This window comes from Telmatherina bonti (genome assembly GCF_933228915.1).
Source record: "Telmatherina bonti genome assembly, chromosome: 2".
Classification (NCBI taxonomy): domain Eukaryota; kingdom Metazoa; phylum Chordata; class Actinopteri; order Atheriniformes; family Telmatherinidae; genus Telmatherina; species Telmatherina bonti.
In genome coordinates, this window is record NC_136620.1 from 24,629,009 (window position 1) to 24,647,627 (window position 18,619).

General features: G+C 41.8%; 1 protein-coding gene across 1 annotated transcript; it reads right to left on the minus strand.

Moving 5' to 3' along the window:
* Positions 1 to 1,447: 1,447 nt before the first annotated feature.
* nuak1b (NUAK family, SNF1-like kinase, 1b) lies at positions 1,448 to 17,444 on the minus strand. The gene is made up of 7 exons (XM_079250279.1): positions 16,205 to 17,444; positions 11,822 to 11,942; positions 7,752 to 7,903; positions 6,535 to 6,600; positions 6,312 to 6,431; positions 4,706 to 4,838; positions 1,448 to 4,314 (listed from the first exon to the last, which is right to left on the minus strand). The coding sequence occupies exons 1-7, from the start codon at positions 16,505 to 16,507 to the stop codon at positions 3,221 to 3,223; spliced, it is 1,989 nt and encodes a 662-aa protein (XP_079106405.1). The 5' UTR covers positions 16,508 to 17,444; the 3' UTR covers positions 1,448 to 3,220.
* Positions 17,445 to 18,619: the final 1,175 nt, after the last annotated feature.

Here is an 18,619-nt window from a genome sequence, read left to right on the forward strand (position 1 = left end):
TTTTCTTGACTTCTTACTCTTAACAACAAACACTTAATCACTGCCTCTTCGTTGAGATGATACCACTCTGTTTGAACCATGGTTTCTGTGCAGTTTGTACTAAAGACAACACACAGACCACAGCAGGCCAAAGCATTACAACTGAGTGTTTTGACAATTATTTTAAATGGCTTGATCAATAAATACAAGTATAAAAAACCCCACTGATAATACCTTTCATTACCCAAAAAAAAAAAAATCATGAAAGATACCAAAGGCACACAACTTAATAAACCTTGGCAGTCCAGGATGACCCACAAAGAAAATTAAACAAAAAACCGTGGCAATAGCCAGCAAAAGTAATGAGCTGTAACAAAATGAATGCTTAAATAACACAATAATACTATTTATTATTATTGTAATAAAAAAATATCCAGTCAAGTTTTCCTATGATTAGACTCATTGCTAACTAATAGATATGCACCAGTTATTTCCAGTTTGGCAGAGTTTTAATTTCATCATTAGTTTCTTTTGCTTTTCTCTTGGCAGTGTTCAAACATTTTGAGACACTTTGGTAGATTACAAAAATGCAACTTTCTGAGGGGTCAGCTGTTAAGGAATCAGAACAAATTATTTTATTTAGATTTTCCATTTGAAGTTAATCTGACCCCACTGATGCACCAATTTCACATCCAATTTGACACCAGGATTAGTCTCATTTCTGAGTGATATTCTTATACTTCAAGGAAGGAAGTATTTTTCTGCCATACATAAAGCAATATAAAATTTCTTATATTTTGGAAAATCAAAAACAGAAGCATAATAAAACAAAATACTAACATAGTATAATTTTCTCACTGTAAATCCAGTTGACAATAAAATGCAATACAAAAAGGCAATAAAATGAAATATAATACGCGGTGGGTCTTTCATTTGACTCTGTACCCAGGACATTCCTTTAACATGAGCTGACCGCTAAAAACATTCAAAATGTGATTTTTTTTTTTCCCCTTCCAGGTTAATCTGCAGTGGGTTTTTCCATCCACATCATTTGATACTTTGGATGATTCCAATCATTGTTTGCCAGTTTTATTTTTCCTTCCTCTTTTTTTATCTTCTGATGTTTTTGCTGCTGCTATTTGAAAGACAACATGGAACTCTGATCCAATAGGCAAGCAGCATCGCTACATGTATTTAAAAAAAGTCTAATAAAAGAAATGTGCATGGCTATTGCTGAGATGAATTCATTTAGCTATGGTAATTACAAAGTTGTAGAAATTCCCATTGACTATTGGTCAATGGGGATCGCATCACCTTTCAAGAACAGCGCCACCTTTCTCCAGTCCCTGACTTACAGACTCCCCTAAATTATGTCAAAGCCTCATCACATCTTTGGTATAAAACAAAAACTTCCCGTCTACTTTCTCTATTCACTTTCTTTACTATCACTAGTCTACATTACAAATCCTTTCCAAATAACATATCTAACACCTTGACCTTTCCTGTGTTTCACAGGCAAGTCCTTTCTAATCTCTGCACCGCATCTCCTTTTTAAACACTTTTCTTCTGCCTCCGGCTATAAATCTCTACACACTGCCTCACTCTCACGCTCAAATAAAAACAACAGCTGACTAATTGAGCTAGGTTGATATAATGAACTAGTATACACAGCTGGAGGGCTGAGCACGGACCGCAGGTCCCACCTGTGCTGAGTTGGTTTGGGGCTGATAAGAAATCTCTTACACCAACATGTCTCCAGCTTTTGTCTCAGGAATTTGCTGTGTCATCAGCAAGCTAAGACAAAACACCTTGCTTAGCTCTTTTCAAAAGCTGTGGGTAAATACTAACTAGTCCAACACTGGAAAAAAAACTCATATCTTTGGCAAAAAAACAAAGAAATAACATAAAAAAAAACAGCACCTCTCACAAACATTGAGGTTAAGAGAGCCGATCACGTTCCAGGACTGTTAGGTGGTGTCTGCATCTTTACAATTTACAAGGTGAGCCCCTCCAGGCCTGATGTGCTGCCAGCATAAGTGTTGTCAACCAAGCCTAAACCTGCTGACAAACCAAACTATGGGCTTAAATATGGGTGAATAACACAGAGGAGGCTTTTTTTCCTGCAAAGTGGCCTCCAGATGCCGGTAAATCTGCTTGTGATTGTACATGGAAAGAAGAGAAGGGAGATTGGGGAGGGGGGGTAAGACTTTTTGATCTTGACTTGCAGATTGCCCTTTAAACCTTAAAACAAGTCAAATTTGTCAGCTATGTTCCGACTGCCCTGGGTTTTCTCCACATTCACAAACAACATGATAAAAAGCACAACTGGTGACAGATTGGCCCGGCTTTACATCCACTTTCAGGAAATGACATACATAATTTGTATCATGAATCAAAACAAGGCACTTCCTACATATTCCCTTGTATCATAAACATATAGGACATACACTTCAAAGTTTTTTTCTTTTCTTTTTTTTTTTTTACCTGCATACTGTATGTTAAATGCACACTTAGTTATATATGTATCCTCATTGCTGTAAAAACATAAATTATATATGTCATGTCCTCTCAGAGATGGAAACAAGGAGCTTTGGACTCTTCCAGTAAAAACCAGAACCCACCAGTTTTGCAATTAAAAACTAAAGCTACAAAATATTAATAAATAATCAGTAATGTTGTTATAGATATATAACTTTTTTTTTTTTTTTGGAACAAGACCCTGGTTTGTTACTTCGTTTTAAAGGAAGTAAAGATCACAAAAGCCATGTGCTCTGTGTGAGTTTTTAAGGTGCTTTTGTAAACTCATATTCAAAATGTTTGGCGTACAGGGAGAGCCAACCATCATCTGGTTGCTGCGTTTGTGATTCTAACTTGCCTTCTTGCTGAATATGTAAACATGTTGAACGTAGCGAACTCTCCAGGCGGGCGGAGAGAGCAGACTGGGTGGCACTCTCTGTCTGTTCTGGCTCTCTCCTGTTCACAAAACCTTGACTGAATTTCCTCTGGCCGTAGAAGTGTACCTAAGTGTGTACATCTGTGTGTGCATGTGTGTGAGCACAGATCTATCTTTTCTATCAGGATCTTTACCTATTTGAAAAGCCACAACCTCCTAACAACCTGTATCCCAGTGATGCACTGGTCGTTAATGCCATACATACACTTCAGTGCACACACAAACACACACACACGCATGTAGTCGTGTCTGAATCCCTCTGCTTCTTCTCTCTCTGCCACCTGTCTCTTAGGTGAGGTTGCTGCTGATGTCCAGGGCTTGCTGGTAAACCTGAGTCATGTCCTCCAGATCCCCCAGCAAGGAGAAGCTGCCATTGTCCCCTGGGGAACCCTTCGTTTTGGGGCCACGGCTGAACTTGGGTCCCTGGAGAGGGGGGGCTGCCTGGAAGCCCTTGAAGTTGGCAAGCTGCAGCAGGTTTTCAGCTGAGACACAAGCCCTGATGTTTGGGCGAAGGTGCGATGTAGATGGGTGCCACTCGGCCCCACTCAAGGAGCTTGGCGATAGGGACAGAACAGAGCTGTCCTCCCCTACGATGCTGGAGGGCCGACTCTGACTACGAGACAGACCGGCGTCAGTAGGGGGAGGGGGCTCACTGAGGACTCCTGGCACTGCAGCTGATGAGGGTAACCCGCTGTAGGTGGAGTACTTGCCATTTCGCTTCAAGATGCCCTTTCTCCCCATCAGCCTTTTGGGTGGGGATGTGGCTAACAGAGACATACTGGCACCCCCTAGAAGCTCCGAGGACTCACTCCGCTCTGGGGAAGAGTAGTACCCTGATTCCCGCTGTTGGTTGTTCTTCAAAATGCCTTTCTTAGGTAGAGAGGGCACCATCTTGGCTGGAGAACCGCCTCCCAGAGTCGGCTCTTCTTCCTCTCGATCTGGACTTGAGGCTTCCTCTCCACCTTCTGCTTGTTGAGGCAGCGCTGCTTGACCCAGCTCCAGTTCTTCAAGACCAGCAGACGCCTGCTCCTCAGTAACCCTGGTCTTCAGGATGCCTTTGGGTCTCTTCAAGCCTGGCTTGTCCTCTACGCCACTGTGGGACTGTTCTCCCTCGACATTTTCCTTCTTGGACTTTTTTGGCCTTTGACGCAGCAACTGGGGCTGGGCTGCAGCTTTGGCTCCAGTACCACGTGGTTCAGTGCGGTTTTGCCAGTCGATGAAACGGGCCAGCATGGGCGAACCTCCTTGATCACGCTGAGTGTCGCAGTCGCACACACTGTTCTTCCAGCCCCAGTTTACCCACCAGTGATTGGCTATGTCTTCCACTGTGGCCCGACGCTCGGGGTTCACCATCAGCATCCAGCGGATCAATCCACGGGCATCTGACATCAAACACAACCATCTGTGAGATCCTTCATGTTGCTTTAGACATAAAAAGGATGAAATTATATCATGCTGCAGCCTTACATGGAGAGGCTGACACATTTAGGACCAACTGATATCACAATGTAAAAAAAAAAAACCCACTGGCACTCTAATCGCTGATGTAGTGACCATATTTACGACAAAGTAGTTACATTTAACTAACCATTTGTATTAAGTTTAAACAGATAATGAACAAACAAACATAATTTTGCAGATTTGGCTGAACAGTAGAGCACCCTCATCCCTGTTCCAAATTATGGCTTAAGAATAAGCTTTGACTGTTTAATATTGGGAACTGGGTTTGTATAATCAACATGAAAAAAGAAAAGACAAAGTTTGATCATTTACCTGAGGACTGCGTAGGCTCTTTGTACTCGCCATTGCTAATCTGGCGAATGAGGTTCTTGTGGTCTCCCCCGTCAAACGGCATTGTTCCATAGACCAGGGTATACAGCAGCACCCCAAGAGCCCAGCTATCAACCTGGTAAAAACAAAAACTTGGTCAAACAAAAGCCCTAAGGGGTCTTATGCAAGTTGTAGTCAGTCTTCAGATCCCTGTTTTGATTTGTGATTTGTGGCATTAAAATGTGGAATGCGAGTTTAACATTAGATTGGAGTTTTGCAGCATCATATAAGCACATTTGTTCAAGACCTTTTCACATAATGTATGTCCTTCAAAGAAAAAATGAAGATGATTGGCAGTGATATAGTAGGAAATGTCTCATTTCCATGCAAATAAGTTGCACCTATCTTTTCCTGTCCCATCAGGCAGAAACGGGAACTTTCTGTACACCAGTCTAATGCAATGTGGCACTCTTAAAAAGTTACATAAGACTTTGTGTTTTGAGGCATGAGGAGGTAGAACCACTGGGGGAATTGGTGGAAGAGGAAGAAAGTATTAAAACCAGGAGAGATAGCAGAGCCATGATATCCTGAGCCCCTCACAAGTCACTTGAAGGACTTTTGAAGTCCTTCAAGTGAGCGTTCATGTGAGTCATAGAGAGGATTTGACAGAAGCTATGTTGACTGTATATCACGGAGAACACATAGATGTTAAGAGGAATGTGCCTCTGACTGGGGCAGCTAAAGCTCAGAGACAGTCTAGGAAGAGGAAATCAGATAAGGCCAGTTAAGGAGCTGGTGTACTTCCCTTAAGACTCTGGACCCGCACCAAGAATGCTTCTCTCTTCAGTTGCTATTGGTCAGTTTTTGAGAGGGAGACAAGGCACACTCTATTGTTTTGCTCTATTTTTGCTGCTTGAGTTTGCTGTAATTTGCGGCCTCACCCCAACTGTGGTTCTGTCATTTCTGTAGCAATTGGGTTTCTGTAGCTTTTAGCACCCTCAAGTAAATTATAGTGAATCACAGTTAATTGAATGGTTGGATTTTGAAAATCTAAAAATGCTACATTTTTCCCCCCTGTCTGTAGCTGTGTTTTTTGCAACGCATGCACTTGTAGAGTGACAGTTAAAGGGTTGTTGGGGACCTTTTTTTTTATTGCTTTACCAAAACTATTTGGTCAGATGCTAACTTTGACCATGAGTACTCTTTGAGGTTGTGAAGTTCATTCTAAAACCATTTAGCTCAAGAGAAAGTGAGGCAACGGCATCCTTCGGTTCCTCACTTCAAAGGGCCCAAACACGGTAGGAAGGCACGACAGGGGAGCAATCCAGACAGCGTCTATGCTGACCCACTGTGAAGATGTAAGAGAGACTTCTCTTTGACTATGGACTAATCCCATCAAAGAAGCTGAAGCCTTCCCACTACTTTGTGAATGGACTGCATGATGACACTAATAACTTGTGAGGTAATAGTGCTGAAGGTTTTATAACATGAGAAACATGTTGGTTCGAACTAAAATTAATGCTAAAGGTGGACAGCCAATGAATTATTAAGCTTGCATCATGACAGATGAGTATTAGTCTGCATCATTGTTCAGATCACTGAGCCTCACCTCTGGGCCACGGTACGGTCTTCCATTGACGATCTCTGGTGAAGCATAGAGCGGGCTGCCACAGAATGTTTGCAGCAGCTTGTCCTTATGGTAGAGGTTGGACAGCCCGAAGTCAGCAATCTAAACAAACATATTACATCGTCAATTGATCTTAAAAAGAGGTTAAGCATTGTAGTTTCATGGTTAAGACATCCCAGATCAACAGATCAGGGGACAAACTCACCTTAATATTACAGTTTTCATCCAGTAGCACGTTTTCCAGTTTCAAATCTCTGTGCACCACGCCATTCTGGAGAGAAAGAGAGAAAACAAACTGACTGGAGGATCTATGAATTAATTATCCATGAACAGTCCATTGTGTTGCAAAATGATTTATTCTGAAAAAGATTGTGGCTCTCTGGGGAAATCAAGACAGTCTGTTACTCAAGTAGCCTTTAATTGGTCTTGCCCCCTCTAGGGTCTTTATGTTCACATCTGCTCGGATTTTCTTTTTAAATCAACTCACATGTGTCATATAAACATGAGTCTCTAATCACCACCCTGCATGGATGATGTTCTCATTGCATTTTGGGATTTAAAAAATAACAACAAAAAGAAAAACAGCTCCACTGTTAATGTCTGGGTTGAAAAATGAAAATAAAACATCTTGAAATTAACATGTGGCATACAGACAGGCGAGAGCTCAGCTCAGATGTGGAGAAGTGACTTCACCCATCAAACCCCTGCCTGTATGCTCTGCTCTGCATGGCATCTCACTTAAGTAATTGTCTTTTGCAGAGCACATGTTCACATGACTCTGATTGGTGGATACAGGAAAGAAGCAGTTGCTTGCTTGCTTGTTGTGTCAGTGACTCACACCACCCCACCCGGCAGGCGGTTGTGCTTGGTGGTGATGATTCATTGCTCATGGCTGTCTGGGACTCTCCTATCTGAGGAGAATGATGTCATTCCTATCTCCAGCTGGGACGAGTGTGACAAGAGGGGAGCCCATCCAAACAGGCCCCTTGACTCTGGGGTTTTCATGGGATTCAGTGAGTTGTGGAACATGGGCTGACAAGGGTGTGGCTGCAGCTAAATCCCAAGGGAAAAGCCGAGAGGGGTATCTCGGGACATCTATCAGTGTGTGAGCGTAGAATTAATGTGGGGCCTGTTCGCTGTAATCAGAGAGCATAAGCCTGAATGAAACTGGCCTGTGCTCCTTCTTTACTCAGAAACAGATAACTCTTTAACACCAGTGGGCCACGGAAAGCATGCTGCGTAAAGCCTGCACATTAACCGGCTGTATGGCTAACTGTGTGTGTGGTAGATGCTTTATATTATAATAAGCCTGGAAAACAAAGCTTGGATGTGTGTAAGAGATGTAAAAAGACATCATTTGATCCGTAAACGGATGAATGTTTTTTTTTCTCTATTCAAAGCTGTGTGATTTCTTTTGCTCACCTTGTGGCAGTGATGCACAGCAGAGACTATCTGTCTGAAGAAGTGTCGCGTCTCTCGTTCGCTCAGGCGCCGACGCTCGCTGATGTAGTCATACAGCTCGCCTTTGCTGGCGTACTCCATCACAATCACGATCTTGTCCTTGTTTTCGAACACTGTTAAATGATGCAAAAGTGATTAGTCATTAATATTCACTTACATTAAGTGTGCATCAATTAACTGCAACGGGGATGGAAGGATGACTTCAAAAGTCCTTTGAGTTTTCATTTGAACATGTTTGAAACAAAAGACAGCTTTGTCTTGTAGTAAGGAGAGAAAATCACTTCGATCCCCTTCAGTTTTGGAGCAGGATTTTAAATTCCAGAGCAGCACACTCGATCTCTACACTTCTCTCAAGGTTACATCAGCCAAACCCCACCTCATGTGTCTGGCTTCTACACATCATTGAAGGGAGGGGCTGTTAACTCAATCATACCCACTCTTGAAGTCCCAGAACAAGTGCAGAACAGTAAAAATGTTTGTTTTATTTCCGTCAAAAAAGTGGCAATATACAGTATCTACCATAAAGCATACTTTTGTTTATTACCTCTGGCTTTGCTTTTATTCCAACTGGCTGATGTTAAAAGACTTAAGCAAATGTGATGTGTGTACTATGTACCTTGCATCAAAAGTTACCACTCGTCTTATGATGGTGCCTGATTTCACATCCTCTCATGTTGAAAGGGAGTTTATGGCAGCTGCATTAATATTCACCTGAGATTCACCAAACATATCATTCTGTGCAAGTCTAGCTTTCTGATACTTAATTTTAGCGTGGCAACATACTTTTTGCCATGAAGGGACTGACAGTATTTAAGTATAGAGAGAAAGCAGATGAAAAAGATAAACACTGAGAAGATGACAACATCACAGTCAGCCATGTTCCTACATACCAAGCGTGTTGATTTTCCCACACAGCGGGGTCACCGGGGGTGAGGGCCTCTACTTTCTACACCCTTGAGTGAGCACCTTCATCGTCTGTCACACTACTTGCCTTGGAGCTCCCCTCTTTCCCTCCCAGGGCTCTTTTAAAGATATAATCCTCTACAAAAACACACAGTTGCTGAGTGATGGTAATGCTCCCTGATTGTGACTGTCTGGCTGCTTGGGAAATAGCAGACGGGACGTAAGCCAAGTATTCTGGAGGGCAGAGAAGACCTAGCTCACTGATTGGTGGACACAGTGGTGACCTGGGGTGACATTCACGCTGATCTTCGTTGGGTTTGCGCTTGGAGAGCCAATTCTCAGCTTGCACTCCCATTTACCTTTAATTCCTGGTGGTGAAGTAATTACCTGGCTTACATAAGTTGGGTTTGTTTTGGTCTGCTAGTTACCACCGCTGCAGCCCCTCTGTCACTCACTGGGCTTTGTTCACAGGTCAACCGCTCATATCTAACTAATTATGGTCTATTGAGCCATTGCTTGCACTAATGATAAACTGCTGTTGCACACTTAGAAAGGAGGAAAGAGTAGTGGAAGACTGCTGATGCAGTCAATAAACAAAGAACCCCATGAGACTGCTCATTTTTTGGTTCAAATGTTTCAATATTGCGTAATTTAGGGTTATTTGGTCTTGTTAACCAAACAGTTCTTGCAATGAAGCAGATGGGATCTATACTGCACCTTTTTGTAAAGTGTGTTAGTGTTAGGGAAGCAACATCAATATTCCACAAAATAAACAACTGCATCTAAAATTTTAACCTAAGTTGGAGTCTTCAAAAACCAGTAGATCTTTCCCATCATCAGATTAGGTGGTGATGCTGGTTTTCCTGCATCATACCCAGGTTTTAAATACTGCAGACTATACGACAGAGAAAGCTTGCAAAATTGTGACCAGCATGCAAAAGCAGCTTGACAAGCTGGCAAATTTCAGTGTTCAAATTAATTTAAAATTTCCAGCTTCAATTGAATTATAAAAGCCGATAAATCTCTGATGTTTTTAATAAATATCTTAAAGGGTACAAGAATTCCCAGCATTGCTTTATGAATAATTCAATTTAGCAAGCTCGCCAAATAAAGCTAGCAACCAATTAGCTTAGCTTAGCATAAAGTATGGAAGCAGGATGGCTCTGTGTGAGGTCAATTAAATCCACACAGACACATCATCTAATTTTTACTTATTTCATACAAGACTTTTGATGAAAAATCCCAACAAAATGTGTTTTTTAGTGGATTAGGTCTTGGGCTAAAGGCTTCATAAAATTCCAGTTTGGCTGTTAGCTGTAGCTTCATATGTCTGACACAAATGTGCAGATATGTCAACTATAGCAAAGTAAATGCTTTTCTTAAGCCTCCCTTGAGTTATTTTTCCATTTTTGGGGGAGTTACACTTTCTGCCTGTGTATACAGAAGCATGGTAGAAACATTCATATAATTCCTTTGTATCATTTTTTTTTTTTTTTTGCATTTAGAGCAATTTTTGGGTTTATAATTTGTTTGGAAAGAAGGACCGTAAGATACATAGCAACGCCTAAAAAGCAAAGAGGAAAAAAAATCTGCTTTTAAATGCCCCACATAAGCATGCTGACTGATGCAAAATGTGAGGGAGTGGTAAAATTCAAACTTCATGCTCACATCTGGTTCAGCTTTGCTTCACACAAGGCAGTTAGCAGGGGCTGTTGAAGAGGGTGTTGCCGGATACACAAATCTCTGGGCCTCCTATATATCTCTAAAGCAGAGCTGGGTGGAGGCCAGGCCACAACAGTAAACGCTGGGTTTGAGGAGAAACACCAAAGAGTGAGAGCAAAGAGTCTGGCTGAGTCTGTTGGTGGAACTGTCTGCTTATAAAGACGACACACAAAGGCTCATCAGAGTATATAAAGCTGGGTGTTCTTTTAATCATTCTCTCACAAATCAGTGTGACCCTCTTGCTGATTACTGGCACGTTCCCATGACAAATAGTGATGTTTGTTTATATATACTGGTGATAATGATCTGTGGACTTGAAACTGAACAAAGGACTGAAGGTGAGCCAGTTTAGGCCATGGCATGTGTCCTACTATAATTGTGTCAGGGAAGCAAACCTAGAAAGGGCACCAAGTTGTTGCTATGTTGACACAAGCTTAAAAATAGTTACAAGTCGCAAATCATATAAAGCCAACACACTGCCGTGCATTGTGACTTTTAATGCCTACGCATGAGCCAGACTATACTATAAGTGATGATTAACTGCATGCGATACTTCACAAATTCAATGGTAATTGTTCAGTCTTCACGGTGAAGACTAATTCTAATCTTTGTTTTCCTCCTGTGATTGTTAAGGTCATGCAAAAAGGGCTTATAAAAAAAAATTTGGTTTCGTAGAGTTAAAATGCAGGTTGTCTGAGCAAGACTTGAAGTCTTTGATATTTCGAGTTGCTTCCTGAGGTAGAATTATGTTGCCGGTGCTCCAGGGAAGGCTTACGACTTTCCTCCCACCACATAGCACTGGACCAGAGTCAGACAGGGTGGAAGCCTGGGTGACTGAGGATAAGTTAGTGTCTCCCAACTTTAACACATGTACAAACACACACAAATGTCCACAAAGGCTCATACGCTGACACGTATAGTAGGACTACAAACACACGTGCACAACTGCAGTCTGGTTCCCAGCTGCAGTTGCCTGTAAGTATCAGCAGATGTCTGGCCCTGAGATCAAGACCGGTGAAGACAGAAGATGAGACCTCTTAGATGTGGGAGAAGCAACCCCTTAGAATATCACTCTGGTTATAAATATAAACTTTCAGCACATACACGATCTCACACACACACGCATATATTCACAGAGATTCAGACACACACTGTCAAATCCATCTGTACTTTACTGACCCAGGCAGCCAGACAGAGAAGATGAATAATATCCCTGAGTTGCAGTGTGGGACTTATTATGACATCTGCATGTCATATTATGACAGTCCTCCAGCTTGGTCATGAGTGGTACATAAGTTGGATGAGCTGAGAACTTGGGACGTGTGTTTTTATTAATGTGCATTTGAGCTGAACAAGTGTCTGTGATTCATCATCAGTGTACTTCTAGGCAAGCACCAGATTCTCACCTTCATATATAGAGATGATGTGTGGGTGGCGGAGGGATGACATGATCTCAATTTCTCGGCGGATATGAACCATGTCCTGCTCATCCTTGATCTTCTCCTTCCGAATCGATTTGATAGCCACCTTGAAACAGACAGAAAACACCTAATAAGCTGATTTACAGCAACTCAACGGTGACATTTCAGTTTCATATCATGTACTTTTTAAAAATACTGCTTTTTTCATACAGTATTCATATCTCAGTTTAATTTAGAAAGAAAACGACTAAAGAACTGCTAGATATACAACGTGTATACGTCACATGCATCATCTTATCAGTGAACTTTAACTTTTACACAACTCTTGCACAAGTTCCACATACATATCATGTGATGTCTGTAAGTCTCAATAAAAAGATGATAAAAAACGAGCTCCGTGGTCATATAAAACTAAGTGCTAGATACCAGCCTTAAGCCTTATTGGGACATTTAGACAAACATTGATCAGCATTACAGCTGCAACTACAAACTGATAAACCTTGTCTAATGGAAACACAGAAGTGCAGATTGACATGGTGAAACATGATGGGAAGCAACCATCAACATGAGAGCCACAATTAGTTGTGTCAAAATCCTCCTCCTTGTTTCACTCGTTCATTAGTCCATGTGCTAGCAAGCTCTCTGCTCGTAAAGCACACTTTTTTGGTGTGCTAAATGCTAAATGCCAACTTATTAGATAATGCTATTGACTTTACAAGGTATAGTTCCTGCAAAGACTTAGTTTTCAGAAAAGATCTATCCTTAGCAGTTAACAACTATATAACAGCTACACTGAACTGAAATAGCCTAACAGATATGAAGTGCAATATCTTTAGGAAGCAATACTTTATTAAGATGTTTAATGTTAGAAAAGACATTCTTCTTTAATTCAAAGAATGGGGGGGAAAAAAACAATGCTTGTCGTGTACTGAAATCATTTCTAATAAACATACTTGACAAACCACAACCAGAAACTTCATGGTGGCACCAGTGGAAAAGTGACAGGAGGCAGTGAGGTCAGTGAGCTCACCCTCTGGACACAATGTCTGTACAGAATTAAGGATCATGCACAGACAGAAAATTAAGGGGAACAGGATGTGGAAACCCTGGAAGTATGAAGGCTCCTCCATCATCCACACAGTCCCTATTCATATACAGCACTGCTTCCACATCTGTCAAAAAGTTCTTCAGAAGATACCAATCACAACCCAGCCTCTTATTTTTAGTGATTCTGTTTGAGAACAGCTAATAGTCTCCATCTGAAGGAGTCTGAAAAGCTGTCCTGCTGTGGCTTTAATGGGGAAAATCAGGAGATTGAGCAGAGATTGAGGAAGTTTCTCAGTCTACTTCCTTTGTTAAATTGCTGTTATAGGAAATTCGACAGTTACCAACAACACTTGATTTGCCAATTTTTCATAGTCATGGCAACAATACCAGCCGCAAGTAGATGCATTCAAACCACTAGCATATGCACTTCATAAATGGGAGGTTAGTGGCCTTCTCTAAATAAACCAATTGAGAGTACACAGCCTAGCACATCACACTAATTGTAGCCTAAACATTCTGGATCAAGTCCTGGATTTCCTTTGATCAGGCCTGAACAAAGTCTGCTCACTCTGAATACTGTTAGTTTAAACTTTTGTCCTCTCCTAGCTAAGCTGCAGCCTTTTGGAGGAGCCCAACTTGACTCCATGCATCAGAAACCACAAGCGGTAGCGAGTGCCAAGCTAATTACCGTGTACATCAATAAAAATAACCCCAAACCGGAATAGCTCCCTTCCAGAGCATGCCTTGATTACGCCGAATTTAAAGAAATTAAGCTATAATAAACAAGTCAGCGCATTCACATGCTGTGTTCATGATTGGTAAAAGCTGTTTGTGTCTTAACGCTGATGGGTTCCTTCATTTTGTGACAATGGTAACATTCAGAGCGGATGCCCAAAATGAGATGTTTTTAAACTTCAATATTTAGACAGAAACTGAATAGTTTGAATGAACTAGCTCTCCCACATGGGGTTTGAAACAAAGCCAGGTATCTCCTGTGTGCCTGTCTTGCCCCAGACCCTGATGCGGATCATTAAACAGGACTGTAGATCAGCCACTTGCCAGCTGACGGGGCTGCTTTATACAGCTACACTTGTCCTTAAGTGGATCCCTATTACTGTCACTCACAGTAAACAGGCGCTGCACCACTGCCCACGGTGGCTCCTGCCAGGTATGGGGCCGCCTTGTCTGCTCGTCCGACTATTGCTCTCACAAGGGCTTGTCTGAAATGAAAGCCATGCTTCGCTTCAGTGGAGCCTGACAACTTCAGTGTTTTCTCAGGCCATTAAAGCAGATGAAGAATTCATCGCAAGCTGACCAGTCTCTGTGCTGTTTAAAGATCATGATCATCTGTTGTGTTGACTCTGCATATGAGTCAGAGGTAGAACGGGGAGAAAGCGAGAGTGTGTGGGATGAAGAGACCCCTCACTTTTCCAGAGAACTTTACTCTCGAAACACAGCCGGGAATCATAATAACTCATCAGCGCCACCGCATACAGCAGTGGAATGTCACTGTTTTCACCTCTTGCGTACCTCCCCATTGAAGCCATTGTTAGAGAATGATGTAATCTAGTGCTTTAAGCTCACATTAATATGACTCTGGGAGTTCCTTTCTTGTTGTTGTGATGGGCTTCCCTGTACTTTTCTTATCATCTTCTCCTGCCTGTAACTGATTTTCTATACAGGATATTAACCTTCCCCTCCTATCTCATTTCCGGCTGTGGAAGGCCTTTCATGTGTCAGTGTCCATTTTAGGCCTTGCTGTCACCATAACCTTTTCACTGTAGTCCTCTAGATGTCATATTATACACAGGAACTCATACAATGCCTTTCTGTGTCTGTAAGAATACAAGCATGAAACCCATCTTCTAGAGGCACACACATACACACAAGTATGATACACTCTACGATCTCTGCGATCAATTTGCACTTCATATAACATTGGTTTTTGGCTGAGCTGCCAAGCATTGCAACATATGGCTATCCAGATTAAAACAATCAGTCAGTTCTACTTTCACTGATACAGCAAATGTGCCCACATCTAGTCAGTCTTCTACGACTGCTTCAGTTAATTCCACCACACGCATGCTCACAATCGCACACACAACTTCCTCAGTTTATCTCCTCAATTCTCTCCTCTGATAGGGTTCGTAGAATGAGCCAGGAAAAGGCGAAGGGAGCCGATATGACTGCATAACAGTCTCACGCGCTGTTGTATCTGCCATATGGACACAAGGGACTTCCTCTGGGTCAGAGGTCAAGTAAACTCTAGCAACGCTGTGCCAGACACACGTGGCCCATGAGGCAGTGATGAACTGTACTCAATGTACAGACACTGCCTTTCTAAGTACTTCCCAGTACAGTCACACAAAAATTATGTGAGTTGATAAGAAGTCCTAAACCTTTCTGTTTTCATGTATGGATATTATGCTCAACGACGAACACGAAGAAGTATCTGTGTGTTTATAGTTTAGGTTTCTGGCTGGTAGTTAAACTTGAGCATATTCCTGTGACAAATATTTTCGGTGTTGAAAAAGAAAATTAAAAAAAGGGGGGGGGTTATTCCAAGTCATCCATGTGAGAATAAATAAAGTATGACCTGATCACAAAGTCAAATATTTCATACGTGGAACAGGTCTATCTCTCTCTGTCTCTCTCTCTTTAGCATTTATTTGCCAGGAGCTATGAAACCATGGGGGTGCATTGTTGACCGGTACTGAGTTTCACGGAAAGTTCCACATGCCCTGCCAAAGAGGGAACAGGGGTCATGTTTTGCCACACGTGGAAATATTTTGAGAAATGCACAGATCTACAAGGACATACAAGTATGAGAGGATGCATCCAGCAAATCACTTAAAAAAAAAAAAAAAAAGTATAGACAGGAAGTATTGTATTGTGCATCTTGCTGGTAATACCCTGTTATAAACGATGTGTTAATTGTGTTTTCACCAGTGAACCTCAAACACACAAAAGAAAATGAAAATTGATAACTGATGAGAGCACACTTCTCTCACACGAGTCGCATCACTGTCAGTAGCCGGATTTGCAGTCCTGCATCCGGTCGTGAGGCCCAACACAGGACAAGGCGTGTGCAGCACAACTCCCTGACCCCATGGGCCTTGTTTTTTAACGTGAGGGGAATTCCCGATGCCGGGGGTGCACACACACACACACACACACACACACACACACACACACACAAGCACGCTTCTGAGAGCAACAGGCTGCTACCACAAGCATGCATGTAAAACAAGCGTCTAGGGTTTACTAAAAGCACCATGACAGATGTTTACAGCTGCTTAGAGCGTCCCTTAAGTGGCTCACCTCTCTGCCGGAGTGCCGCTCGATGGCCTTCTTGACTTTGCCATACGTGCCTCTTCCCAACGTCTCCAACAGCTCGTAGCGGTGTTTCAGGTTGTGCTTGTGGTGGTGTTTCTTTACGCCAGAGTTTCTCCGTCCGTCAACGCCTGCCGGGGTCTCCTCAGGTGAGTTGCCGGCAGGTGGGGGCGGAGCCACCGGAGGCGCAGAGGCAAGAGCACCCGCCGCCGCCCTGCCCGCTGTGCCTTGGCCTCTCTGGGACTCTGGACGGGTTGCCCCCCGTTGGGGTGATAGATAAGCCGTTTCCATTTGACTAGGGAAGTGTTTGAACAGCCTTCCCACTGTTAAATATCCGTAACTACTTACTTAAACAACTGATACAATAATACTTATAGGCCTAATAATAGTAATAATAAATAAATAAATTACAAGGAGTAACGCTAGTGATATTATCACTTGTGGAAACTAACATTTCCAGATTGTCTTGGTTGATCAATTGGCTTTGATCTCACCTATTCATGTTATTATCGCTATATAATCAATACTAGCTAATGGAGCACGCTGGTTTAAAATGATCACTTCATAATAACCTGGTATAGAGCTCCTTTATGGCTGCATAAAAATAATTATAGTGGCAATAATATAATAAAACAATATAGCCTTCGTCAGGTTTCGACAGCAGACAGCATGCCGGAACCTAAACACTTTCGATTCCAAGATATTGACTGCAATATAGCCTACGTGCAAGCTCTAACCAATTAAATAAAATAAAAAAAAATTTTAAAAAAAAAAAGAAAGAAAATATCTGCTCTCCTCACTCCTTAATTGTCTGGCACAATCTAGCTATGGTTAATTCTATCTCGTTCACATCATCTGTCGTCCTACACACTACCAACATCACGAGAAAGGCGAAAAAGCTGCGACAAAACCGGCGTTTTGGATGAAGATGACCCTCATTTTGTCCGCGGCCCAGGTACAGCTCCTCATTCATCATCAGGAGTCTGTCGACGGTGGGTCTGCGTGCTCCGTGCAGTGCTCGACCGGGGTAGAAGTGCTCTGTAGTCGGACACTATCTCATGCTGAGACGCTGTGGATATTGCCATGGTCGTTGCACTGCTGCCCTTCCCCTTCTTCTTCCGAGTGGCCGTCTTGCGTTTCTCCTTCTCCTTCTCTCTTTCTCTCTCTAGCCACAACGTGAGGAGCTGTAAAAAAGGAATGCGAGATGATACAAGACCGTGGGCGGAGTTAAGGCAGTCCTCCTCCTTCCCTGTCTTTCCTTTGCCTCCTTTCTTTATGCGCTCATCCCCTTTCACGTCTGCGATATGACTGCCTCTGATCAGGGGCGTTGCCAAAATAATGTGCGCAGGAGGTGACCCCCCCTCATATCGAGTCTGAGCATCTGTTCCTTAAAAAGAATAATTATATAGAAACATCTAAGAGCTAAAACCATATAGGTCTGTTTATGATCTGACCAGTCACACACTCCTTTTAATTGTCTGGTCCACCATTAAAAACAAATGAACAAAAGAAAACAACAACAACAACAACAAAAAAAACCTGACAAATCTTATAGAGACATTTTCCTTTATGAAATATTAGCATTGGGGAAAATAATTTTTTCCCTATCTATTCCATCTAGTAAATATTAAGGTATTTGCCAGCTTGCATACTATGAAGAATGGACTGGAGAAAACAACAGACCTGAAAGCAAAATAAAGCTCAAAGTAGAAACATGGTTGAAGAAGTATTTATATCCTTGGGCCTCTGATGTAAAAGTGACAGTGTGCTGTAAACAAGATTACAAGTCTTCAGCAATTTTCTCCTTGAAAAGTAGATACTTAAAGTATATAAAAATGGTTGCTAAAATAATAGCAAATAATATCTTATATGAGCTAACAATAGACCGATGAAAGCTTTGACATATTTTTTCTATCATTCCCTGATTTTTGGTGAAATAAATGCTCATTTGACAATAAATTTAAAGTATACAATATGAGGGTTATGGTGCTTCTGTTAACAATTCATACATGTTAGAAATGTGAACCTGACTACTTCTTGCTCTTTGAAGCCAAAGAAATGGAAACCAGTGGTTTGATCTTTGATGTTGTGTTGAATTTGTTTACGGCTTGTTTTTTCCCCCCAATTGTTTAAAAGCTTAAATTTTATAATAGTAAGTAGAAGTGTCAAATAACTGGTAGCAATTGCAATATTTTCCTTAGAAAATAAAATGTACTAGAAGAAATGCTTGAAAGAGAAATATCCAAGTACCAGCTGTGAAGTTAGTAGTCTTAAATAGTTGGAAGTGAATAAACATTGAAAACAAGATTAAGTCCAATGAATTTGGAATAAAAACATAATGCAATGGTTCGCAATGTCATCAACCAATTTAAAAATCCACCTTCCTTGAAAAATACATTGTCT